The sequence below is a fragment of the Anguilla rostrata genome, chromosome 4 (assembly GCF_018555375.3).
Source record: "Anguilla rostrata isolate EN2019 chromosome 4, ASM1855537v3, whole genome shotgun sequence".
NCBI classification, from domain to species: domain Eukaryota; kingdom Metazoa; phylum Chordata; class Actinopteri; order Anguilliformes; family Anguillidae; genus Anguilla; species Anguilla rostrata.
Window position 1 is genome coordinate 22,878,966 of NC_057936.1, and position 27,688 is coordinate 22,906,653.

At 44.4% G+C, this 27,688-nt stretch overlaps 1 protein-coding gene across 2 annotated transcripts in view; it reads right to left on the minus strand.

The window, feature by feature from the left end:
• Positions 1 to 575: 575 nt before the first annotated feature.
• pik3r2 (phosphoinositide-3-kinase, regulatory subunit 2 (beta)) overlaps positions 576 to 27,688 on the minus strand; it is a 37,372-nt gene continuing 10,259 nt past the window's right edge. Inside the window, exons 2-16 of one of the 2 annotated variants that reach the window (XM_064331475.1) lie at positions 26,714 to 27,539; positions 15,727 to 15,819; positions 13,984 to 14,043; positions 11,772 to 11,912; positions 11,316 to 11,514; positions 10,134 to 10,219; positions 9,886 to 9,991; positions 9,694 to 9,792; positions 8,515 to 8,695; positions 7,850 to 7,975; positions 7,618 to 7,760; positions 7,332 to 7,508; positions 6,965 to 7,036; positions 6,576 to 6,749; positions 576 to 6,229 (exon numbers count right to left, since the gene is read on the minus strand). In XM_064331475.1, the coding sequence (XP_064187545.1) occupies positions 6,046 to 6,229; positions 6,576 to 6,749; positions 6,965 to 7,036; positions 7,332 to 7,508; positions 7,618 to 7,760; positions 7,850 to 7,975; positions 8,515 to 8,695; positions 9,694 to 9,792; positions 9,886 to 9,991; positions 10,134 to 10,219; positions 11,316 to 11,514; positions 11,772 to 11,912; positions 13,984 to 14,043; positions 15,727 to 15,819; positions 26,714 to 27,038 (2,166 nt within the window). In that variant the 5' untranslated portion in view covers positions 27,039 to 27,539 and the 3' untranslated portion in view covers positions 576 to 6,045. The remainder of the gene's footprint in view (positions 6,230 to 6,575; positions 6,750 to 6,964; positions 7,037 to 7,331; positions 7,509 to 7,617; positions 7,761 to 7,849; positions 7,976 to 8,514; positions 8,696 to 9,693; positions 9,793 to 9,885; positions 9,992 to 10,133; positions 10,220 to 11,315; positions 11,515 to 11,771; positions 11,913 to 13,983; positions 14,044 to 15,726; positions 15,820 to 26,713; positions 27,540 to 27,688) is intronic. The other variant, XM_064331476.1, reaches the window with a different exon arrangement.

A 27,688-nucleotide genomic window follows, 5' to 3' on the forward strand; every position in this document is an offset into this window, starting at 1 on the left:
CAGACAGCGGGACCCATCCATGCACTAGAACGGTACCTTAAACAGCTTGATTCTTTTGGGGGGAGTAACATCACCACACCCGGCATCGCATCTGCAGTGGTAAAAACGGTGTTATCGCAATATTACTGTAATCCCCGGTCACAAATATAATGTTAATGAAAAAAGAATTAAAGTGCTTTTCTCTGGAAGAAATTAACCACGTTAAAGCAAAGCTTTGTGAAGATATCCTGGGTAAAGTGTGTCTATGTTCAGCTCAACTATATAAAAGTCTGTGTTTCATTCATACTTAATTAAAAAAAATTTAAACGGAAAGCAATATTGGCAGACAGAAATACGGGTCTATGGATAATTTTCAGAGAAAATTAGTAGTGTTTTAAGTTGCACATCTATACGTGTCGATCAGAGAAGTAATATTTCCCGAAAACCACAGGAGGGAGACCTTTTACAACTTTTTTTTAAACGCAAAAGAAAGCATACGTGGATGTTCAGAGCAGCAAGCAGATCCATCAGGCAAATCTCATTTGCGTGGGCCAAAAATGTGCCGTTGGCCTAGGTTACGAAGTAAAGAAGAACACTTTTTATTCCCTTTTTTTGTTGTTTTATTTTTTAAGTACCATACAAAACTTTTAAGTACCAGTCCAAGACAAACACATTGGAGCAAGCTGTACACTGAGAAACGCTGCATCCGAGGACAGACTGGAGACAGAATGAAAATAAAAATAATCATCTTAAGTACATAAGGATTGTGCACACATCACACCAGTAGATCTGTACTGGGTGTTTAACAGTGCTCCCTCTCTTAAGTGTTCAATTGCACTTTCGTGAACAGGAGCCCCTCAAAAAAAAAAAAAAATTTAATCTACTTCCACTAACTGATCAGGGTAAAAAAAAAAAAAAAGCATTGTTCTGCAGTGGCAAAATCAGACTTGCTTTATACACTTGTATCTTTCCCAAGGCTGATGCTGCTTGTAATTCGTTTTAGAACTGCCCAAATCCTTTAGGATGTTAACAGTTTAGATTAAACATTTTTAGGCAAAATTTCATAATAGGCTGAAAATGAGTCAATCATACGGTGTTTTATTGTGCATTTTTACACTGAACACTGAAATATGTCACAAGTTGAAGCAAACAGCAAAAGGAAAATACAAGTGCGTAGCTGAAAGGAAACTGAGCAGACCCAACAGATTCTGGGTTCAGAGTCTGAGAAGTAAAAGATCATTAATTAAAATTAAAATAAAAAAAACTATTTCTGTTCACAAGATCTCAATTTAAACAGCAAAACTGCTTCATCAGAAGCGATAGCATGGACCATAACATTCTTATGACAAAATCAGAAAGTCACTTGGCACATTCAGCTATATAGTTCATTGCCATTTATATTAGCCGAAGCATAGCAATCAGATCTACCCAAAGTGTATGGAGCCTTCAAAAAGGAGGTCTGCAGAGCACAAATTCAAGGACAGAAAAGGTACCGAATACGCAGCAGAAATTCTGACTTCTTAAATTGCACTTCTTTAACAGATAAAAAACATAAATCAGTTTCTTTTTCTGGGCAATTTTCAGCACAAAGTAGGTTCTGATCTTTTCCTTCTCAGACTCACTGCAGGTCTGGCTGTATAGAAAGGACTGTTCTGGAAACACCATGTATTAGATTTTATCAAGGGAGCACTGTTTCACAAATACAAAAACTAAAACCAGAGCGGTCTTAAAAACTTCAAGTTTAAAAAGAGGAAAAAAGAACTTAAATCAAAAAACAAAAACTACTGCAGTTTTTCTCTATGTTAACTAATGAAGAAGCTGACAGATTGGTTTTCAAACAATTTCTCTATTTGGTTAATTAGAAATCGTAAACATGTGTTCTAATTGAATGGAGGAAAACAAAGTTCAAGCTAGCTTATTTCATAGAATCTGTCATGTTTAACAGAACAAATAAACAAAAGGACAGACAAACAGACAAATTTAACGGCTTTTTTAAAAAGCCAGTTTCAAACAGACTTAATCAGGCACCATAAAATGATTTTTTTTTCTTTATTCATGCCGTACTTGTATTTATATGTAGGGTCTGTTTTTGTTTTTTGTTTTTTACATTAGGAGTGTTTCAGATTTATAGCTTTCTTTGAAATCTGTACCTTATCTAAACATAGCAAAAATACTGAGCTTGATCAGACAATCAAGCCCAATCTTAGGAAAAAACCACTCTCCAACCTTCAGGTCACTGAAGATGTGTCTTTGTAGTGCATTCAGCAGATTCATTATTATTATTATTATTATTATTTTTAAAAACCATTGGCAACACCTCAACTCAGCTTTCCACGCTCTCCCACACACGCACTCTCGCTCAAACTGCCGTAATAAAGCTATGGAAAATGGTAAAGTGACATGTCAGTTTTTTTTTTCTTTTTCTTCCAGGTTATTATTTATCCATCTGTTTCTCAAGTGAAACAGCATGTCTTCCACAGCTTGTCTAATCTGCTTCTGCATGCACAGTGGGCAGGGACTATCTTCGGTTCTTCCATAAGCCCCACTCATTACAAAAGACAGGGCCTCTGGCCTTGGTGTGCACAGTTTTTTTGTTAGTTTTGTATTGCATGCAAAACATCAAGTGCAATTTTTTTTTTTAAAACAACTTTGTTGTCCAGCACCCCCCCCCCCCAATCTAAAAATCGATACAATCGCACATGGCAAGAAAGCAAGCTAGCTTCTCAGTTCTCAAAATGATCTCAAAAAATAGGAATTTTGATTTCCTGTCTGAAGAGCCCCTCTTGAGCACACAAGCTGGATTTCATTGAAAGCTATGTTGAGATAAAAGTCTAGAGTGTGCTACTGACTTGTATGATAACACAAAAAGCCAGCTGTTATTCTGGCTACTGCCAAAAATGCTCCTGCAACCCCCCCCCCCCCCCATTTGATCCCATTCAGCTGGGTAATTTTAAAACAATGCCAAAAATTTGTGCTTCAGCACCACAATGTACTGACAAATTAAATCAGTCCCAACACCTAGCACCAAAACATTGAAGAAAGAAATCTGGAACACTTCCAGGATGTAAGGTCACAATCAAATCAAACCGAACCATGCTAAACATTTATCCCCATTCTGACCTCCCCAAAAACAGACGCTTTCGCACTTTACTTGTTAACACTTAATTTGTTAATACCGTTTCCTAGAATTTCTCATCAATTAGATACAAACATTTTTTACACAGATGCAAATCAGCTGACGGAAAACCAACGTTGTGTTTTCCAATATGGGCCTTAATACCCATTTTAAACTGAAATAAACTCCATATTTCCTGTTGTTTTCCAATCATTAAGACATGTCATGAACACCGAGATGGAATCCCCATAATAACCATCACAGCATAGTAATCAGTCCAGCACTGCTGATTTGCATTGATTTATAGATTACATGTCCAGGCCTTACAAAGCTCAGTGAGTATAACTGTAAATTAATGTAATATTGATTGAAACTATATGATATGATATAGAGACTTTAAGAAACACTTATCAAACAATATAGTGCATTCACAAAGCGTGGCAGTTTAGGTCCAAAAGACTACTAATAAAATGTGGATTATTAGGTGGATTAATGTTTCCAAGGAGTTTCCAATACTGTCAGAAATAATGCATGCATGCCCCAGAAAACTAATTAAAAGGCTGCTCTTTATTGGAGTCAAATATATTTTGGGTTCTAATTTTACATTCTCCTGTGTTCTGGGTTTTCATATTTCACCCCTCCCCTAATACTACTCCCAAGATTCTTTATTACTTTCAATTGACAACTAGCCAATTACCTACACCCCCCCCCTCCCCCCCCCAAAAAAAAGTTCAATAGTAAATCTATGGTGATAGACAGAAAAAAAGTAATCACAATCAGATGTGACAACACCTTCCATAGTTAACACGCGTGAAGGCAAACACAAGGAAGGTAAATTATTACAAAGAAACGATCTGTCAGTTCTGTTTCACAAAAAAAAAAAAAAAAAAAAGACACTTGGCATCAATATCAGGACAGGGCAATCGCAGTGGCACCATTCCATTGATGAAGGGAAAACGCAAAAAAATTACGATGGAAGATTGAGAGAAAAAGGGCTGAAGGCACTTCTAACAACTGCATGCTGGGCATTCAGACCAAAGCCCGAGCACACGCTACAGGTCACTGTCATAGCTACCGCGACCCTCCGGTCACACGCAGCCCAGGTAGCCTGAAACGGGCCTTAAACCCCATAATCATTAGCTTCATGAACACTCCCAGCCTCCGTTTCATGCTCAAATACGAGTTAAGGGTTCTGTAAAGGCCAGAGTCGCACCTTTTCTCAAAGTATTACAAAGATGCACCTTTTCTCCTCCAATAATGCATTTTCTTTAAGCTTTCGCTCTTACCATTTCATAGGTTGTGCTTTTTGGAGAATGACAAACACTTGAACGTCGACAAGGATGTTAGTAGCTCAGTGACTGAGGTCATTTGACCACTACACTCAACTACAAGGCATGGTGCATTAATACATGAATCCAATCTAAAAACAACACCAACAAAAAGCACCCACAGAATTAAAGCACCATACGTACTCCATTTTAAGTCTTGATTGGCTGGATTTTGGATTTCAATCTGAAATGCTGCTGTTGACCAGCAGCTTGAGGGACTTTGCCTAAGGAGAACCTAACACGTAAATAACAATCGTAAAGTGAAGCTCATGGATTTTTTTTCTCCTTGTAAATACATCTACTGCTCTAACTATTACTTATGTGCATATACAAGATATACACTAACAGTACTGGTAGCAAGAAGTGCGTACATAATATCTTTGAGGGAAAGTATCCATGCAGTCTTAAAAAAAATCTTATACCACTGTATTCAAGCTTATCATAAAGGATCAGTTCTTTTTGCTACATGAAGACGTCCTTCATTTGGCTTGCATTAGCTTGATGTCACGCATCCTCCAGCAGAATTCTCAGAGGGAGAATGAAAACAAAACGAAAAGGAAACTTGCAGGATAATCCCATACAGCTATTAGCTGTCGATAACCGATTCATTGGTACACCTGCCTACAGTATCTTCTTTAAACAAATACGCTCTACAGCTCTGTACATCAGCTTGTGTCAAGAACAATAAGAAAAAGAGGAAATGAGAGGAAAACTAAAATAGATTGAATGGTTTCAGAATAATTTCTGCAAACAGGAAAATGATTTCTAGGTGACACTGTTTGCAAAGTCACATTGAGGGTAAAAGTTTCCAAAAAAAAAAGATTTTTGTTCTACCTTCTACCAGACGACCGTTCCATGTGAGAACAGGCACAGTAATGTGGAAGAAGAAATATAAAAATACTATGTGTAACAGCAGGTTCTACATCTGTGGCTAAAATATTAGTAGAATTCAAAGGAGAGTGAGAAAATTCAGATGGTTGTTCTTTCCTAGTGTCTCAAGCCGCTTAGTTGCCAGGTGTTCCTTGGTCAGTCGTACACTTGAGTCACAAGAAGTCAACTGTCCTTTTCTCTCAGGACAACCAGTCTGAAAAGGACTCTATCCCAGCAAATAGAGTGAAAAACTATAACCACAGCAGCTTTTCAGCATGATAAGCTCTAGCCCAATCCTTTCCAACCTTCACTCAGGCCCGGCAGGCTACGGTTCTCCTCCAAGCGGCAGGTTTTGAAGATTCTAGCCATTCCATTCAAAGGGTTTCACAAAAGAACTACCTCCTGCTGCAGTCAGATGATCAACTGTTCTTGTGATGGGAGAATCCAGAACAAGGTCAATTTGCTGCTTCTGACATAATGCGTGCTAGGTGCTTTGGCAAAGACATCCTTGTTGATATGATTCATGGGGACTAAGACCGGAATGCAGAGGGTTGAGCATCAAAGCACTCTAAACCTTTACTGTCACACTCACTCCCCCCAGTTGCCTTTCTAACTTCAGCCTCTGGAGTCCAGAGTTTAGACAGTCACATGCTTGTTTTATTGTGTCAAATGTAGAAGCTCATTGATACGGTCGGTTTGGTGTCTTATTTCCTTGTCGCTTAGGTTAGCTTCGGTTAGCTTACAGCATGATGCTCATCTCTGACTGAGCACGGGGATGGCCAGAGTTACATTCAGGGAGTCATTGTGTTGGACCAGGGAGGTGTGCTTGTAGTGGAGGACCAGGTCTTTCAGAGTTCCATAAAGGTTGTAGGGCTCTGCAAATCCATATCCTGTGACTGTCTTGTAGATCACACAGTGCTTAATGTCTCCGTCCACACTGCAGACATGCGAAAACACAGGGGGAACAGAGATTGAACAGCTGCCAACACACTCAATCCTTTGGTGGAGAAAAAAAAAAAAAACGTCGGCCATTTTAAAAGCCTTTAGGGTCTGCTCACAAAATGCCTTACAAAACGTATCATTTACCGGGTACAATTCCCGCAACTGAACCACAAGATAAGCCTGTGAATTCAACAGACTTTGCACTCTCTCTTTGTGGCCTACTGTAACCTGTGCTGGACAGAATCCCAAACAACGGCAAACAAACAAAGGTCTAACTGCACTATCTCAACTGCCGTGAAAGAATCAATTGTTTCACTGAAAGGAAGTTACACGATACTCACACCACAGAGCAAGCAAAGGAACCCTTCTGCGATTGGCTGTCGCGGATGAGGAAGGTGCCGTCGCACTTTCCCCGAAGCAGCTCCTCGGCCTGGCCACGTTTGATGTCGCCCACGTACCAGGTGCGCTCGTCGTGGTGCACCGTGTCCTCCTCCTCGTCCATCAAGGAGTACAAGCTGGAAGGAGAGAGCGAAGATATGAGAAGAGCCGAGAGCTAGGGAGCTGGAACAGTGACAGCGTTACATAACAAATAACCTCTTTGTGACTTTTCCTGTAACTGAGTGGAGGCAAAGAGCAAATGTGGCGGCTCCTTACTCTGACATACGGCACTTGCACACTCCTACGGGGTGAACTCAACACTCCCACATTCATCAGTTCATCCAACACTTACTCTTCAACGTCGTTCTTGATGCCCAGCCACTCGTTGATCTTCCTCTGCCTTGTGCCCTTCTGTGTAAGCCATCTGCAAATACAATATATTCACACCATCAACCAATATGACCCACGCAATGCTCTTAATATGAATATATACTGAGGTGTTCCATGGGAAATTATTTTTCATTCTCCAACTTCAGCTCACCAGCTAAAGTAGAGGAGTATTTGATTACTTATATCTGCTAAGAAATTAAACTTTGTGGAGACTTGATTGATATTATATTAACCTGTTCATAATCAAGAATAACTACATGTGCTGCAGTAAGTAATCTAGTCTGACTCTCTGTATTGCAGGCATGGGGAGGGGGGGGGGTTTAGCTTACACCAGGTATTGGTCTCGAAGCTTCCTCAGCTGCATTAGGTCGGGTTTAAGGCTGTTCATTTTCTTGTCAATCTCGCGGTTGTCCGACGCCTGTTTCTTCAGGTCCTGCTCCAGCTTCCTCTTGCTGTCGTGAATTTCTGTGACCCGTGACTTCAGCTTCTCAGAATTGCTTTTGATCCTGAGAGCGAGACAACAAATTTAAGCCAATCTGAGGTCATTCGTACATCTGCAAACCCAATTAGCACGTTGCGGTCAAAATTGTACATGTGCCAAGCTCTTTGATGTACCTCTGGATCTCCTTGTCATTGCCCTCCCGGTTGAACTTCTCAATGTACTCCTTGCTGTAGCGCTCCTGTGTCTCGCACTGCTCTTCGAAGATCTTGATGGTCTCGTTGAAGGCCTCAATGGCAGTGCGCTTCATCTGCAGGTCCTGAGAGACGGAGGGGGATGGACAAAGGTTTTTTTACCCGGTCTGAACAGATACCCCGTGAAGACTGCAGGCTTTAGGGGTGAACGTACCTGGGATGTGCGGGTGTACTCCTCGTACAGGACGTCATACTCGCGGCTCTTCTCCTGGTACTGCTCATGGTAGACCTTCAGCTGTTCTCCCACCGCCTCGATGCTGTCCTCCTTCACCACCTGGTCCTGTGGAATGCAAGAGCCACATAGTCGAGCCTCACTCCAGCACACTTTCCTGCGGTTTCCACCGGGAATCCTTCCGGTCCACTCATTAGAACTGTGAAAATCTTGTGCCAGACATAGATGTGTCTCAAAGGGAGTTTAAACCACAACCTCAACACCACACAAGGTTAACCAATTACTAATGGCAGTTGGGGGCACACAAATCAAAGATACTCTCCAATATAAAACATTCATCTTAGCTCACTACTAACCATAGGCTGGTACAAACCTTTAAAGCAGGGCAACCCAACCGTGTTCCTGGAGATCTACCATCCTATAGGTTTTCATTTCAGCTCAAATTTGGCGCACCTAATTGTACTAATTAGCAGTTCAATAAGATCTCTATAGCTGTTGAATGAGGTGTGCTTTGTTAGGGCTGGAGAGAAAACCTACAGGACAGTAAAACCCCAGGAACAGGGTTGGGCAGCCTTTCTATAAAAAATAAATAAAAGTGCAACTAACTAATAGCCACTAAATCACAAACCATTGTGTACGTGCCGTACCTGTTGGTATTTGGAGATGGGGTAGAGCAGCCGTGTGTCTAGCTTGGCGTTGTACTGTGCCAGGGACTCATGGCGGTAGTGGTTGATTAGCTCCACAACGGAGGCAAAGGTAAGGGGCTCCGAGAAGCCGTACTTCCCCCCACGGTGGAAGATCTTGATCAGCTTGTTGTTTCCGCCTTTCCTGTGAAGGACAAATTGCATGACAGTGCTGGTGAGTAACAACAGAACTAAAAATGCTTCTGATGAACACAGAAATGTAGGGCAGCCACCAATTTGTCCTGCAAGCAAGGACGTTCCTCTCTACTATTAAAGGCATATTATACACGATTTCTACCTTGAAAATATTATAAAATAACTATGGTCAGTCATATCTCTGATGCACTGGTGGGCGTGGCTACAGAGTCTGTGGTGTCGAATCAGGTTTCAGTGGAGCATTTGTAGCTAGCTAGCTAGCTACTCCAATGGAAGAGGTGAAGAAGCACAAGAACAGCAAAGCAAAACAACAAGCTGACAGGGCTCATTCAAAAGCCAGAGTCAACCTTATTTACTCTGGCTTTTGAATGATATGATTTGCTTTTCCTCGATGGTGACAGTTATTAAAAAAACTAAGATCTAAAAATGACATAAAAACAGACATAAAATATGGGTGGAGGTGAGTGGGCAGAGTTGAGGAGGAGAGTTCCTTAATTGTAAACACAGGCCCAAAGCAAAGCTAAATATCCTGCAAAACATGCCTTTAATCCACCAGAACTTTAAACATCATTAAGAAAGATAGTTTGTCCTCGAAGCAATGTGGACAGTGACATGGACTTATGGACCTACTTATTCTCCCCGTCTGATTCTCTGGGCTGATTTCTCAGAAATCAGTAAAGAAACCATAGTAGTTAACAAGTACGTGAACTGCCTTACAATACTGCAGGACAGCCCTGTGTACTTAAAATGCAGGCAGGCCCATCTGATGAAATATAAATCTGGCTCCAAAATGGGTGTTAAAAGAAAAGCTTTCCTGCGTGTCTGAGCACAGGGACGGCCGTGTTGGAGTGGAAATGCTGCAAGACGTTTCCAGCTTGCGTCTGGAATCTCACTTCACACTCCACACTCCACCGAGACCAGGCCTGCTCTCTCTCTCTCAGCTCTGCCCCGACGCGAAGCGGACAGGCCGGCCGAGCGTATTCCCACCTGAGGGTCAGCGTGTGCTCTCCCTGCACTTTGCTGGACGCGTCGCGGACGAGGAACGTGCCATCCGGCGTGTCTCTCATCTTCTCGTTCACCTCCTCCCTGAAACGAACAGGCAGGACAAAGGAGTCGTGACAGCGCCCTCACCGGCGTCCGCCATTTCCTCGGGTGTCGTTTCCGGAGAGCGCGGCCTACCTTGAGATGTCACCCCAGTACCACTCGGATTCGTTGAGGATTGTGCTGTTGCCGTTGGTGACAGAGCTGCTCAGGGCTTTGGCTTTGGGGGGCTTGGGAGGAAGAGCTGCGCACACAAAATGGCAGCGGGTGGGCATTGCATTTGAGAAACCATCAAGCGTTTGTATAAAGCATATGAGATCTTTTAAAGCCTTTGGATGAGAGCACAGCTCCGGATGGCGCTGGCGGGGGGGGGGGGGGGTGTTTACCTGGGGGGGTTAGCTCCTGCTCCCAGCTCCTCTCCTTGAGCAGTCTCTCCAACACCAGCGCAGGGAGATCCGGATCCGCCTCCAGCCTGCTTCACAAATGGGAGACACGTCAGAGAAACGCTCTAAAATGAGAGTTTCAATGACATTAACCAGATTAACCAATTTATATGACCATAAATAATCGTAAACTTAAAGGATTTTACTCAGAGTCCTTTAAAATACAACATAAAAAAAATCTAATCCCTTTTTAGTACTATTCTGCCAGCAAGGCTTTAATACAACTCTGCACAAGGGTGTGGTCCTTGACAAATTTTATTTGGGGCGTATCGCATTTTAAGTGCAATACCCAGGCGGTTACAGGCATCATAACAGCCGTTGCGGATAGTCTTCGAGTCCTCTTTCCCCATTTAGTTTTGACACCTTTGCCTGACAGCTGGACAGAACACGCTGTTCTTTCAAGGAAACCACAGACAAGTAACAGCATCTCGCCGTGCCAAAACACACAGCGAAGAGTGCAGACGATTTCCTGGAGCTCGCTGCACATAGCAGACACCGCCCCGAGAGACGGACAGGAGCACATAGGTTTGCCCTCGGCAGTTATCATCGCTTATTACAGGGTTTTTCCCCCCATGAACTTGCCCCTGCGCGGCGGGGGTGTCCTGCTTGGCGAGGGGGGCGAGGGGGGGGTTTGGGGGATTCTACAGCGCTTTTCCAGGGACAGATTCCTGCACGAGGGCAGAGCCAGACCCTTTCCCTGGATTTGGCAGCGATACTCCTTCCCCTTTATTGGCCCCTGCTGCTGCTCTGCTGACGGAGACCCCTCCCCTCGGCCTCAGCCCCGCCCCCCACCCCCAGCTGTGTTTGGCCGAGTGCTCACAGCAGCTCCCATGGACACGGCAGTTCGTGCAAACAGATTATTACAGAGGAACAGTGAGCACTGTACTCCTATAATAGCAGCTCTCTACTGTTATACTGAACTATCAGTGCATGTTCAGGATCCCCCGTCCAACCAGAAACATCCTACAGCTGCATTACTCAATAAATATTGCAGCATTATGAGCCACATCTTACGAGCCCCAGTGCTGTCCACCGTGTTATGCTTTCCTGGCTGCCCTCAGGATTTCAGGCCATGCTTTGGCAGGGGGGAGGGGGGGATCGTGATCGCCCCGAGGCGGTACTGACCCGGTCGCAGGGAGCCGGAGCAGCAGCGGGCCGAAGGTGGCGGCCAGGGAGCGGGCGTCCAGCCCGTTCTTCTCCGAGCTCTGGCACACGCGGTCCAGGTGCCTGAGCAGGTACTGCAGGGCGAGCAGGTGCTGCAGCGGGACGCTGGGGGCCTCCAGCACCTTCATCAGCCCCCCGCCGCCCTCCGCCCCCGCCGCTTCTGCAGACGGGAGAGACAGACGCCGCCGTTCAAACAGGTGAGGGCCCCGCCCGCTTTCAGACAGAGCTGCTCAAACACTCCCGCACGGCAGACTGGCTCCTTACGTCAAGGGCAGCTTGCTTAACTGTCAAATATTGATTCAGTCATCTGCTCAGTTGCTTAAGAGATAAACTTCCCCTCACGAGTCCTTCTCATTTGCAGGCGCAGTTGTTTGAAGGCGCAGTGCCAGGCAGCTGTGAGGGGAAAGGGGAGTGTACCTGGTCCCTGCAGGACGGCCGCCTGCAGATCTGGGTAGACAGAGGGCAGGACGACGGGAGAGGGCAGCTCCTGCAGGTACTGCATCAGGGCCTCTGAGAGGGTGTGGATGTCATACTGCCCCATCTCCGCTCCGGACAGCTCTGCGAACGCACGGCAGCGTGGGTCAGGCTTTACACCCGCACCGAACCCCAGGAGCGACACCCGGATCTCCCTCCAGTCCTTTAGCTCCGCTGCAACCCCTCTGAGCTTCACAGTGTTCAGCCGCTCTATTCTCTCAGGCACTATACCGTTTGAGCTTCACGACAGTTCTGCCGCTCTATTCTCACAGGCACTATACCGTTTGAGCTTCACAGACAGTTCTGCCGCTCTATTCTCACAGGCACTATACCGTTTGAGCTTCACTGACAGTTCAGCCGCTCTATTCTCACAGGCACTATACCGTTTGAGCTTCACAGACCGTTCAGCCGCTCTATTCTCACAGGCACTATACCGTTTGAGCTTCACTGACAGTTCAGCCGCTCTATTCTCACAGGCACTATACCGTTTGAGCTTCACAGACCGTTCAGCTGCTCTATTCTCACAGGCATTATACCGTTTGAGCTTCACACAGTTCAGCCGCTCTATTCTCACAGGCACTATACCGTTTGAGCTTCACAGACCGTTCAGCCGCTCTATTCTCACAGGCACTATACCGTTTGAGTTTCACTGACCGTTCAGCCGCTCTATTCTCACAGGCACTAACCGTTTGAGCTTCTACAGTCGTCACTCTCTATTCTCCAGGCACTATAACGTTTGAGCTTCACTCACACGTTCTAGATGCCCTCTATTCTCACAGGCACTATACCGTTTGAGCTTCACAGACCGTTCAGCCGCTCTATTCTCACAGGCACTATACCGTTTGAGCTTCACAGACCGTTCAGCTGCTCTATTCTCACAGGCACTATACCGTTTGAGCTTCACTGACAGTTCAGCCGCTCTATTCTCACAGGCACTATACCGTTTGAGCTTCACTGACAGTTCTGCCTCTCTATTCTCTCCCAGACTATATAACTGATCTTGTCCTGCTATTCAGTGCTCAGCAACGTTCCGTGAGGAACTGCCCAGGCTAGTCCTGCGACAGGTGACAAGGACCCGGGTCGGTCAGCTGACCCCTCAAAATAACCTCCTTCAGCACGCGAGGAGCCACAAGAGCCCCGCTGAACGCCGCCTCGCGGCGAAGACCCCGGCACAATGGTGACACGCCCGCGAGTAAACAGCAGCTGTCTGAACGCCGCCTGGACGGGGTCGGCGTGCGCGACCAGCGCCGAGTGCGTGCCGGGGCATGTTGCGAGCAGCTGGCCCACGTCGCTGCACGCTCAGAACTTTGGCTGGCCCTCGCGAACACGCCGCTCTGCGGGCCCAGCTCTCTGTCCACCGAAAGGTATCAAATAGACAAAACGCTGCACTAACGCGTCGATTCTCAAGAGCTCGGAAATCTATCCAGTGTATGATTGTGCAAGAAAAGAAACCAGGGCCAGTACCGGAGAATGACAGCAACAAAAACAACACCTAAAAATAAATGAATTTAAGTGAGATTGGCCCGGACATAATGTCCCGCAGACAGCGGGGCCGGGAATCTCGCTGGGCCATTAACACAGCCTGGCCCGTTTCTCTACTGAAACAAAGGCCATGCTATTTCACAGTGATGAAACAAGCTTTCAAAAAAAAGAGAGAAAAAAAGAGCGTGGTTCATCCTGGTTTGCTAGTCACAAGAAGGCCATTGTTGTCCCTAAGTGCGGCCCTTGTAGCAGGATCTAATTTCCATCTCTCCCAGGAATAGCCCCATCACAGGCAGGGCGATCACAAGCTCAGAGCCTCACGAGCTGTACAGTAGGGGACTGTCTGCTAATGTCTTCCCAGTGCCAGGCATGACGAAATCCATGCAGCCTATCGTAGACCTAACTAATTCCTCTGCATTCTGCAAGTGAAACACAGTTTACAATTTGCTAGCAAGAAGTTTTATCTGTTTAGATCTCAAGACGACTCAGTCAAGCCTTCATCCTTCAGATTCTCCTTCGTACAGGATTTGACGGGAGTATTTTTAACATGCATGATGACTCATGATCGCTAGCCAAGCCCATTATATAATGCATTGTGACTGCAACAGCACAGTTCCTGCAATGCTAAGGAAAGCCCCCTGTCTGTGCGCGAGCGACGGGGTAGAGATCTTACCGAGATTCAGGCTCTGTCTCAGACCGCCAGACGTCCTGTACAGTGTCTCGCAGTCCAGACCTGCGACAGATCGAGGAGGCAGGTTAGCTCACCCACCCTCAAATAGTCCTCTCGTGCGTGCTGGGATTAGTGGGTCAGTAACGCGTATAAACATTAAAAATACAGCGCCCTGGGATATAAATACACGCACCGTTCACCGACCGAAGTGACTGGAGACTTTCGACACGGATCTGCCCGTCCGGGCCCCCGGAGGGCCCAGGAACACTTTTAGGAGCGCCGAGTCTAGACGGGCCAGCCCAGACGGCTCGGGAGTATAACCGTCCGGCATTCAGGAGCAGAGGTGCGAGATAAATGTGAATGACCCGTCCGCACGCACAAGGCATGCGCGGGGCGCACGTGCGGATCTGCACAGGGCTGCGTGTCAGGCCACGGGAACAGCGGGGATGCGGGCGAATTGAGCAGCACATTCGTGTGCACCGCTAATGGTGTGCTATTGAGTAAAGGAGGTCATATTTTTAAAAAACTCCAGCACACCTAATTGTGCATCAAAAAAAATTACTACTGAACACAAAAACAGAGGAAAGCCTGTACTGAAAAAATGCAGTTAGTTACTGAAGATTTCCATCTTTTTTCCATGCTAATGTTTTTATTTAAAATATTGTTTTGATATTTAGCTAGTGCACCACATCAAACATCCACAAAAAGAGCTGCATTCACAAAAACAAAAAGCACACCAGAGAACATGTAGCACTGAAGCCACAGGAAGACGGAAAGAAGCATAACCGATCCTATCTATCACCGCAAAGCAGTTTGGGCAAGAAGAAATGCTCCGCTGGTGGAGGATGAATGAGGGGTTTAGGCTGGGGACACGGGGACAGGCTCAGGCTGAGCAGATTTAACTTTCTGCTGAGTCACACCATCGTTGCAAATGGGATGTACAGCAAAGCCACAGAAAGACGTGAGACGAGCATCCAACGGGGGTTTCCAGACACCGCTGCGAGTGCAGAGTGTCGCTGTGCGTATGACCTGCTAAAAGCTCATTCTATTTTAAAAGAGCATTATCAATTCTCGATGTGCAATGGAGAAAGGATGTCTGTGTGCATCCATCCAGGGGATGACACTTTCTAATAAGTGGATAAAATCATGAACTCTTGGAACTAATTTTCAAAGGTATTTTGTTCTAATATTTGCATGAATATTTGAGGTACACAGTCGACATGCACTACCAATACATAACAATGTATAAAGGCTTTTCATTCCTGCTGTATGATGACATACAGGCCTACATTAATATGCACAACTAGTATGCTAGGCACACTGCAGAATGTAGCTAGTTATTCAGTCAAATGTGGCCTTTAAGCTACATTTCAGACCACTTATTCTAACTAGTTGTTAGAACACAAACTAGTTTCAAAAAAGCTCAATTTTGACACACAAGAAATCAAGACCAACCATGTTAGCTGTCCGAAAAATGCAGCCCTTTCAAAGCCATTTTGTTTTTGATTTGCAAAGTGGAATTTGCACTTTCATAATGAGTAAAATGGGCCGAATTCACTTTGTATCACACAACACAGGCACAAATTATGCATTAAAACTGCAAAAAATACCAAATGTTTTCAGATAGTAACAGACTTCAATAACATCTGCATCCTGCCTCCCCAAAACACACACACGCACCCGTGACCGCAGGTACGCACGCACGCACACATACAGTCACGCAACACAGCTGCCTTCTAATCTTACCTTTCTTCTCAATGGCCTCCACCAAATTCACCAGGACAGGTGGCGCATTTTCTGAGGGTGAAAACTGCTTGCTCAAATCCGGAACGGACGTATCTGAAATGAGCGAGTAAATAAATAAGGGATACAACTCTCCAGTCACAGGTGAATATTCCATTATGGGACAATGTTATCAAGTAATAACCAATACATTCATATGAGTTACATACAGTCACTAAACCTGGTGTGGACACGAGTATGACTATGTTCATAAGGTTCATATGGGTTATATACAGTCACTAAACCTTAATTCTTTAACACCACTGAAGTCTCAAAAATGTTGTGCCTTTTAAAATCATAAAAATTTATAGAACTATGAAAAGATGCCATGCGACACTGCTGTGAGTAATCAAATAGTCTTTATCAGCGAAAAGGTCTCTGTGCGTCTTTCTCTTTCTTCAGCAGCCCCACCCTCCCTCGATTCCACTGCGCACAGGGGCCTGCTTGGCTACGGCTCTTTGCGTGAGGAAGGTCTCGCTAGTGCCTCAGCGCAATAAAGGATTTCATAAAAAAAAAAAAGAAAAAATCCTGAACAGGCAAAATCCTGGTGGCGCTTTGCCAGAGCCTCATTTTGGGACCCGCCGCAAAAAGCAGAGAACTTGGCACCCCGCGCCTCCTGGCAGTGCGAGGCTAAACCACGTCTGATTATTAATTTTGGAGTTCAGACAAAGCGCCGTGTCAGCACATTCCACCTCTCCACTGCACGTTAAACATGGAAACTTTGCTCTCGCTTCTCCCTCTCGCTCGCAAACCCCCCCCCCCAACCTCCTGCCTTCGCTCCTCGCCACCCCCCTCCCCCCCCTTTCCCCCTGCCGCCCGTTCTGGTAATGCCCAACCCCCCCCCCTCGCTGAAAATACTTCTCATTTCCACACTTTCCTTGTGTAGTCAAGCAGGCCCCGTCTCCGCCCTCCCCCACCCCCTGCCCTGCAGCCTCTCATGTAGATGAGTGCAGATAAGAGGGAAGGTAGGAATACAAACGCACTTCGCTGGGCGCTGCTGTACGAGCAACAGCTGTGCAGGGGAGAACGCAAGCACGGAGACGGAGCAGAAACTAAATTCTGTGTGCACCCCATTCTCCCCCTGCCATTTAGTGCACCCCATTTTCACCCCATTCATAGCCCTAAATTAGATCACAGCAACACACAATACTGAGAGGACGGACACTCGCAGCAGGTTTTATTCACCAATAGGACTGTAAGAATTAAACTTGACTTTTTTCAAGTGCTAACCTATGCAATTAAAATAAAGATTGCAATTATGAAAGGAATTATGAAAGGAAATTAAGACAGGAAATTCTGCAGATGGGAAATACACCGGCTTTCCTGTCTCTGGACCGGTCTGTCTCAGATTGGATTTTCTCTCATGTACTGCCGCTCTCTCTTTTGTACGTGCACACACACACAAATACACTCACTCACTCACACACACACACACACACACACTCACTCTCTTTCTCTTACACACACATAAACACACGCACTCTCACACTTTCTCTCTCTTGCTCTCTCTCTCACACACACAAAAACAAACACTCACACAGACACACTCTCACTCTCTTACACACACACAAACACACACATACATATACACTCTCTTTCACACACACACACATACACACATTCTCTCTTTCACACACACACATTCACACACTCTATCACTCACACGCACACAGTCTCTCTTTCTCACACACACACACACACACACACAGAAAGTGAGAGCAGTGCCCAGTATTCAGGGTTTCGTGCAAAGGAATATGACTTTCTGGAAAAGCAGCTGTGGCCCTGAAGCCATCCTGGGTTTTTGGAGAGGGAACCAACTAATCATTACCCAATTACAGCCTCCTAAGCAATCCGCATTCTGGCAAGGCCAGCAAGTCGACATGCCCTGGGAAGCAGTGCATGAGAGAATTATAATCATGTGATCAGAGCAGCAAGCCCTATTCACGCTGGGCCGTCTGCGAAAGTACAGCTCACAAGCCTAGACTCGGGCTGCTCTAATCTTTTCAAAGGATCATCAGGTGACAAAGCACACAGTTGGAGACATTTCTGCACGTCTGCTTTAAAGGATAAAATCAAATACATTTTTAAAATAAAATCTTACTTCAGATTTGTACAATTCTTAAAGCTGAAGCAAGACCACTGGCCTTAAGTTTGTAATGAAACCCTCATTTATCTTGGTTTCTTGGTTATTAGCATACCGTGCTACTTAACATTGGGTAGATATGCAAGATCCCTACCAATACTGTATATGACAAACTATAAAAAGAAGACATGACCATTTTCTGAAAAGATAGTTAATTCAAATTTCATTTAGCTTTCAACTGAGAATCTGAAGCCATAACTTACTCTGACGATTACCATGTCTAGTGTCTTATTTATTTTGAATAAAGCAGTCACAATACTTAAATTTCAGCTTTCGTACATTATTGCTGAGGCAAGCAAATAATAATAGTAAAAGTGGTTGATTTAGGCTGAACATTTTGACTTTAGAAGGAAGTTGGAGCCACTTAAAGCGGTACATTTGTGGCACATTGATGCCGTTGAAATACGGCCTGAATTCCTGGAGGGTGAGGAGGATGAGGAGGAGAAACAGGACACTGCAGACGCTGAGAAGAGTGGTGTGCACAGGCATGGCTCAGAAGGTGAGCAGCCAAGCAGAGGTCAGCTAAGTGGCACACGGAAAAAGTGCCGGCCCCAAAGCTCACTGGCAACTGCAGCCGCGTTCACGCACAAACTCCACCGCCGGTTCGGGAGAGCGTAGGCAACCACGGTTCTCCTCTGAAACGCGTGGCGTCGCCAGCTGCTTCTTTTCACACCGCAGACTACACTTAAACTCCCATAGAGTGGAGTCAGAGGAAGACCTTTCATATGCGGCAGTCTACGTGTACGTTGTATCGACCAGTACGCTGTCGCTAGACAGGGTGAAACGCAGACCCCTACCCGACTGAACCCTACAGTACTGGCCTGTGGAGCTACCGGCACACTGGCACGGCCCAGATTCGAACAGAGGCCATGTGTCTTGTACCTGCACCACAGCTACCCAGCAGCTACCAAATAAAGTTTCAAAATTGTCAAAATCTGCTTTGGCCAAGTAAGGACTCTGGCATTAGACAATTCAAAGTCTGTAGAGACGCTCATCTTCCTCAGTTGGATTTCCATAGCTACAACAGCTTGCAAACCATTATTTTATTAAAATATACTCAAAGTGTAACATAATCGCAGCTCTTTCAAAATTCTGCATGTGGAAACACAAAAACTCCACAAGGACTGTTCGAAGCACATCCCATGACTGCCATTTATGCTACACAGATATCGTTTATCATTTTTGCAAGGCTGTTATTTTTCCCCACAGGCAATTTTATGCGCTCTCTTCTGGACAGCAATATATATATACACATGCATAACGGTAGATTAAAGCAGTGCTGTGCTCCATTAGGATGAAAAAGAGCAGAGTAGCTGACACAGAACAGCAGTGAGCATGTTAAAATGCTTTCATGGACCTCGCCGTGCAGTCAGCTGGACACGGCAGGTTCTGGAACGAAAATGCGCGTGTTGCGCCACTTCGTCAAATCCTCAAGAGCGTAATGTGCCATCAGCTCGTCTCCATGGCGAACCCGACCCAGGGACGAATGCCAGTGCGCAGCTCAAATCTATCAACAGGCTGTCCAAACAGAGACAAGAGGCCGGCGATGTTACACACCAGCCCCCTAGAAACACCTCCCGTTCTGAGCAGTTCGGCTGAGCTCTGGGAATCTGTGTTTCTTTGCAAATACGTGCTGTAATAAAGCCTAACGCTAACCGCAATAGCAGTGACAGTGTACCAATAAGGTTTTGAGAATTGGACTAGTAAAGGTTCACAGTACAATGTTCAGTGTTAAATCAATTCTTACAGGGTACATATGGTCCCTGTTGAGCTCACATGTACTTCGATAAAGTTGAATTAAGACTGGACACTTTACTGTGTTGTAGGTTTGATTCCCCTGTGGGGTACTGCTTTTGTACCCTTGAGCAAAGGACTTAATCTGAACTGTTTCAGTAAATATCCAGCAGAGCAAATGGATGGTATGTAAAATGTAAGCTGTGCAAGGCGCTCTGGATAAGAGCATCTGCTAAAGGCTTGAACGTAATTCAATGTTATGTAACGTGGTGGGTTGGGCAAATGCATGCAAAAGCAAATGAAGGTTATCTGGGCAGTAGAAGTCAAATACTGAGTGTGACAAAGCAAACACCATAACTGAACCTCTATGCCCCTCCCCTAGATTAGCAGACAGTTTCCTGAATTATTTTCAGCGGGTATAAACAAGTAGCCATCCTCCAACTCAAAAGCAGTTGCCAGCCCTTTTGGAAGATTTCTAAGCACTAGTTTCCAGTGGCGGTGTGGAGACCTTTCCAAATGGGTATGTATATGGAACAAAGACGTGAGGATTTGTGTAGAGGTGTCAGCTTATGGATGACTTCTTCAGACAGCCAGAGTGAGAGCACAAAAAGGGACGGGTGGGGTGGGGGGGGGGGGTCGGTTGGTGGAACCTGACCTCTGAACTCTGCCGTGCTGCAGCGTGACACATTTTTTCCTGACATATGTTCATGCGCAAAGTTTACAGGGAGACTGATACCCCCCCCCATCCAAAGACTGGATTTCATATCAGGTTCATTGCTCACACTATATTTTTCCCTCCCAGACACTCTAAATATAACAAGGCCGGTGACCTTTGTGTCCAAATGCTAAGTTAGGTTCCTGTGTCCATCCAATAACAGGACAGGATTACTGATTGGATCTGAGAAACAAAATCTGCATGGGGAATCTCTCCCGACGAGATTCCTTTCACACACGAACATGACACTCACTTGCACAAAGAACTTCCGTATACACGCTTAAACTGCGCACACATATTCCACATGGTTTTTATTTTTGAAAACCACAAAATGAGCAAAATCACATCTTCCCTGTTATCCATTTACACAAGGACAGATATTCGTGCGCATTAAAAAACTGACTTTGTGGTATCCCACTCATGGGATACCACAAAGACAAAAAAAGAAAGAAGAAATCGGGTGGGGGGCAGTTGACTTTGTTAGGAAAGTCTAATCACTATACTATAAAGGCAACTAATACTGCTATTAAATACTACTATTGAAAACTATGAAACTATTCATATTTAAAAGAATGCAGGTGGAGTGGAAAGGAGAAAGGGAACCATGAATGACAAAAAAAGACAATGTGCACAGGCAGAATAAGTCAAGGAGAAGGAGAAAGAGTTTGCGTTTGAGAATAGAAAATGAGTCGGACCCAAACGGCTATAAATTTCCTGGGCAGATGTAGGTACAATTTTCATTTCTCCAGCTAGCTTGTGGTTTGGAAAGGAACCGAGCTGACCTGCCCCCCTAAAGGGAATGAATAGAAGGCAAATATTGAAGCAGCGTCACATGACCAAGGAAAAATGTGCTACCTCAGCAGAAGCCCCCACCTGATCTACAAGTTCCTTCTCCAGACTCGCCCGAGGCCCTGCCTGAGCTTTCAGGGAATCACAATTTACTGCTTCCCTGAGGACACACTGAGCGGGAGCAGAGCGAGAGCACTAAAGCTGGCCAGGAAAAGAAAGAAAACCGGGAGAGAAGCAGAAGAGAAAAAAAGGGGGGGGGAGGGAATGAATAGGAAGGGCAGAGTAGAAACGGGGAGCGGGGCGGGGGGGGGGGATGAAATTGCAAGGAGGGCTGAGGAAAGGTTTGCGTGAGAGCAAATAAAAAAACCAAGAGAATGGCACGGTCAAATAGAGAGTAGTGAGAAGAATACAAAAAAAGAGAACAGGATGGGGGAAAGAAAGAAAAGTGAGTATGGGGAGAAAGAGAGAGTAAGAGATGGTCAAATGGGACAGTCAAATAGAGAGGAGAATATGACAAGAATGAAGAAAAAGAAAACAGGATGAAGGAGAGGAAAGTGAGATGGAGAGACCAAGCCATTAGCCCAATAAATGTACAAAAGAAAATTCATATCTATTCAGAAAAGCGAAACAAGTGCTCCAGCCTCCTGTCTCCCAAACAGAGCTGTCCTGTTTTTGAGATGGAACACACATTCTTTTCTTTACCAGAGAAGTAAACACGAGACGTCTAGCAGTGCTCCAGCCTCTGAAAACCCTCGTGGAGGTCTACTGGATTTGAACATCCCATGCCTCCCCGCTGCTTTAATTTGATTTAGCGGAATTTGTCCAACTTTGAAATAGAAACTCTGGGGCTGCCAGAGAGGTTCAGAGGAGACGGAAGTAGTTTCGGAAGATTTCTCAAATCCATATAGACAAAACCTCTCCGTATCCAGATAATACATCTTCCAGCAACGACTATATGTTGCCAAAGTGAAGAAGGAAGAAAATTAAAAACATACTGATAATAGATGCCAATTACTTCAGTAATGGCATACAAAGATACAAGCCACAAGTCTGTCTAAAATTCTGCTAAAAAGCTTCGAGGTTTCTTTCAGCTTCTCCCTGTCTGATGGGTTAGATCATAAGGACCTTTGAGTTTAGAAAAAAAGCTTTAAAAACAAATCTGGTCAAGATCCCACCATGCTAATGTAGGCTCTAGAAAAAAATAATCTGAAGAATTGTTAGCAAACTACTTCCTCTGCTAGGACAAATGATGAATGAAAGTACATTTGTTCCAAGCATACATATCTCTTTGTTCCTTAACCTGTAAATGCAAAGTATCACATTGCTCTGATCCCAAAAATGTTTAAAAATACTGGCCAGCATTGCTTAATATTCGACAATTCGCTAAGTTACTGTAGCTTCGCTTGCTGATAGGAAGAGGAATGGGGCTGACTGTAAAGTGGCCCCAATGACAAATCTTCAGAGGGTTTAGCAGCACACACTGATGAAGTCAAGATTACGAAGCTGATCCTAGAAGGCATGCAGACAAAAACACGAACTCACGTTAAATCTGTCGGGTCTGTGAAACAAGGAACAGACAGACCATTGTTCAGTAGAGTCATCAATCGCTTCTCAATAATTTCAGTAATTTATTGTGTACCGTGTTCCACAAGAACACCTATAAAAAATTCCATAAGTAAGCCACTGCTTCTCATCTGAAAATGGACGCCTGTGGCCTCGGCCTGGGTTCCTGGCGCCCTTGCTCATTGGATGATTTACGAAACTGGCTTTGGGCTCAGCAGCACACCGGACAGAATGCACGTTAAATTAATACTCTGTGCAAGTTAGCAACTTTTTAGGTAGCCTACTGAGCAACTGCCACAGAGAAATTCCCAGAAATAAAAATCAAACTGTCAAAATGGATGAAATACTCCACTGTTGAGAACATTCCTATAAATAATCAAATCAGCAAGGGCGCCGGGCGCTGGATGCCAAACTTATGGAAATTAGCGTCCACTTTCTATCATGCCGGGCCAGACTTACAGAAACCTTTAGCACACGCAAGATCAATAACATGACCAGGGCTTGACATTAACACCCGCCAAACGTAGGTAGAATTCGGCAGTGGCATGTAGCCTAATTTGTTCACTCTTACTAGCCACTTTGGTGTGCTGTCGGTAGAATTTTCTATTTTTAAAAATTATTGTAGTTTACAAAAGACATCTGAAATAGTTAGCCTAAGTCAATGCATGGTGATACTACATGATACTACAACTCCCATGAGCACTGGGTGCGCATTGTGTGCTCATCCCATCTGTCATCCACTTTGCCCTCTCGCTCTCGTTTCCTCAGTGGGAGAAGGTGAACTCGGCCGAAATCAAACGAACAACGCGCCGCCAACAAACGTTTCTATACCTACCCCTGCTCCAAATGTTCGTTTAGTGAAACAAAACACTAGTGGAGAGCGCAGATTCAGACTCTCCAGCTCTGATCGGAAAACACTGAAGTGATAACGACTGTAGCACCAAACACAGAAACCAACAAGGGTTCGGTAAAGGAGAATGAACTTCAACCACAGACAGTTCTGTGACTTGGACAGATGGCCGCCCATCATTACTAAGCCACTGGTTTATTTTATTTAGCACTGCAAAAAAAACCAAAAAAAACAACAGAAGCTGGCAACAGTGTTTGGTTGAACTGGTGGAATATGGTGCGTAAGCATACACAAGTGTAGCTATTGCCACACTGCCAATACTGTTATTTTGTAATTGCAATTGCAAAAATAAAAAAAGTTAAAAAAATAAGCAAAAGTACATTAGCAGAGCTTCAACGTTGACATTATTAAATTAATATAAGCACACTATATCCACATAATGATAGCCTAAATATCATTAGATACAGCCATTTTATTTGCATTGGTAATTTTATTTTCATGGAAGATTTTATCAACGTTATTTAAAATTGTGGATAAAAATAGCCTACTCTTTGTTCTCCGCACTGACACATGAGAATATTCATGGCAAACATCTGCAATGCACTGATTTAGTTATTTAAACAATCTTTAAGCGCACGTTCTGTTAAAGATAGCTTTTATTGTGGGTCGTACTGAAAGCTAACGTGATGGTTAAGACTGGTGTATAATTTGTTAATACTGATTGCATTTGACTAGACTAGCCAGATGGATGGGAACATAAATCTTTCCATCATCTAGGCCTAACTATTCTCAAGTGAGTGTAGAAAATCTTGCACCGTACAACTTATCACATCTAGTGCGGTATAAAATAATAATTTATTTGGAAGAAGCTTATATTCCCAATCCAGGGTAGCACTTTAATCTGAATTTCTCCCTCCGCGATTTTAAATTTGTTGGTGCATGCTCAATGCAAGGCTCTAGTTTGACTTACATAAGCAAGAGCCTTAAGCATAGGTGCGTCCTGTACAGCTTAGCCTAGTTGATTATCACTACGGGACAATTCTGTCTATGGTTTTTACAGGTAAGCTCACACTGAACGGAATGGCAAAACATACTGTACTTTAAATATTTATAAACCTAAAATAATAAAAGGAGGTTCTTTAGGTGGTATTTGTGGCCATCTAACCAGGTAATTCAAAAAATGCAGAACACCTGTCGCAATGAGTTTAGTACAGTGGCAATATAATTTATCTATACTTGTTCACAAAACCATATGAATGAGAAACCCATGGAATCAAACACATATACACAGACTGACTGTGGAAAAGGCTTGCTCACTTGGAAAATATCAACTATGGTCAACCTTGAAGGCTGTGATCGAGTTATTGACATTATAATGGAAAATTTATGCTTTTCAGAGATTTATTTTAGTACAGTTGCCCTCATAATCCCCCTAACACACTCAATCATGAGCAGCTGCTACTTGTGCAGGTCCAATTTAATTTCTAGGAAAATATAATGTCATGACCTGGCCGTTATAACTCTCACATTTCATACATTGAAATGATTGGGTGGTGACATTTGGCATTTTGACATTAGACCAACAATTCCAGCCCAGCTGTTTCAACAAATTAAGCTTGTCTGAAGCCATGTAGGCTAATACATTATCAAATCAAATCAATTTTTATCAATAAATATGATTAACTCTTGCTCAGACTAAGTTGCTATTGTTTCTGGTTTTGTTCATTAATTTTTTTAAGCTAGGAAAAATGCACCTGTGCCAGGCAATGGCTCTCCTGAGAGATACCATGCTCAGCTAATTTACAACTAGATTTGACTTCAGAGTGGTTATGCCAGTGGTAAATCAACCCTTAAGTTCCTGAAGATCTACCATCCCATAGGTTTTTATTGCAACGCTAACAAAGCGCACCTCATTCAACAGCTAGAGATCTTGTTGAGCTGCTAATTAGCAGAGTCAGGTATGGCTGAAACGAAAACCTACAGGATGGTAGATCTTCAGAAACACGGTTGGTTACCACTGGGTTATGCCAACAGTTATTTAGCAGATTTAGGGTGGTTGATGGGAGTGCTACTTTATGATTGATATACAGTAGAGGCAGGAGCCAAGCTATAGTCTAGACATGTTCAAAGAAATTTAAAGTTACCCGAGGTAAAAATGGTACCAGAGGTAAAAATGGCTAATCTTCTGATAACTATGTAGTGTGCGTCAAAGCTGCCAAATGTTAGCACTCCCCAAAGGCAAAAGACATGCTCCAACCAACCTCTCCAAACCCTAGACCACAGGAGAAATACTGACAAAGCACTGTCCATTTCACAACTGACAAACGTCTGTGAAGCCAAGGGTGAGAAGCCAAACTGACGCAATCACAGTTAAATAAGCAGTTATTTAAACATCTGTTAACAGGAATACTTACTCAAGTGAAGAATAAAAATGCAACTAAAGAAAATATTAATGCATACCTTTATTAGAAAAGTTGAATCTTCTTGAATAGCATTTCCACTATGGAACTGGATACACATCAGTCAGAGTTCTTTATTTTTTTTATTTAAATAATTTAAATAATATAATAATTCAAAATATTTTCAAGCAGCTACTACACTCCACCCGTGCTTACACTTGCCCGTCTGCTTTCAATGTTCTGAACTTTGCGCGGCTGACTTTGCCTTCCTGAACAATGTATCACTGAAGGTTTGCGTGTGACACGCCTATTACTTCCCTCACATTTGGAAATGCAGTGTGGCGTACATCCCTCAAAACCAAATGCACTATTCTGCGGCCAAGATGCATGTCTTCCAAGAAAACTTCTTTGCTCATTCCCACTGTTCTGACAGCAGTCATTAATCTGTCTCCAACAGACATCCTTATTCAATTCAAACTGGCAACTCCTTGTGTAAATCACTTCCAACAATTTTAAGACTTGAAAGTGACTGTCTTGTTCTAACTTACCAAGAAGCTTAATTACCATAAAATCAAATTCTCCTGCTAACCTTCACAGGACCAACCTCTTGAAGAACCGCTACCCCTCATTAATCCATACTCACCATTTTCACACCCAACAGTTGAAGATTTTTGGATAACTCTTAAGTAAACTGCTGTCATGTTCCGGACGAACTCCCATTTAATAGCCTATAATATGGCATTGAGGTGGAACCCTACCTTGCTCTGCTGGTGGTGGCTCTGGTCTCGGGGCAGCTGGAAGCGGTCTTTGGAGCCGTGGCTGGTTGGGCGTGGCAGGCATCTTCACAGGCCCCACGTACTGCACGTAGGTCCCTGGGAAGTCCCCCCTCTGCTTGGTGCGCTCATTGACTCCCACTATCCAGCCCACGAGTTCGGGGTGCTCTTCCACCCCCTCCCCGAAGCCCAGCGACAGCAGCGACGCCTTGCAGACGGTCAGGATGTCGCCAGGCAGCAGGTCGATGTCGTCCTCCAAGTCCTTGTTGTATGCGTACAGGGCACGATACTGGAAGCCCTCTGCAGCCATTTTCAGATTATGTAACGGCAACGATCTTCGTCGCTGGGACAGAAAAGAATGACACCCACAACGGCTTCTCTCAACGAAGAGGGCGTCGAGAAGAGGGAGTTGAGAAGAGGGCGGTGGAGACAGACGGCGACAGGGAGAATATTCTCAATGTTTATAACCGATATACCGAGTGAAACTTGTGAAGCCTTGCCTAGCTGGCTGAGCTGTTGAACAGGAGTTGAAAAGGCTTCAGAGCTGGCCTGTGTTTGCAGTGTAAAGCACTTTCCTCAGTTTGAATCCCCGGTTTAACCAAATAATGGAGCAGAGGGACAGCATTGGCAACATGCTCTTTGGAAAAGCCTGACACTTGCAGGGGGTACGAAAACTGAAAGCACTCTGCTCCTGCCTCCACGGTAAGCCTGCTGACGGGGGGAGGGCGGGACGGGCTGTGCAGCTTTCACTCGCTCCTAAACGCAGCTTCCTTTTTTCCCCACAACCTTTCAAATCCTCCAATGGCAAGACCTGCAGAGAAAGAACAGAAAAGAACTGTTGATGAGCTTTGGGGACCAATAGTTTTTCACTGAAATTAAATTAATTGGCATTATTTGACAGCAGAGAAGATAATCTCATTGTTCGTTAGTACTTAAAAAACGATGATTGAAACCTGTCCC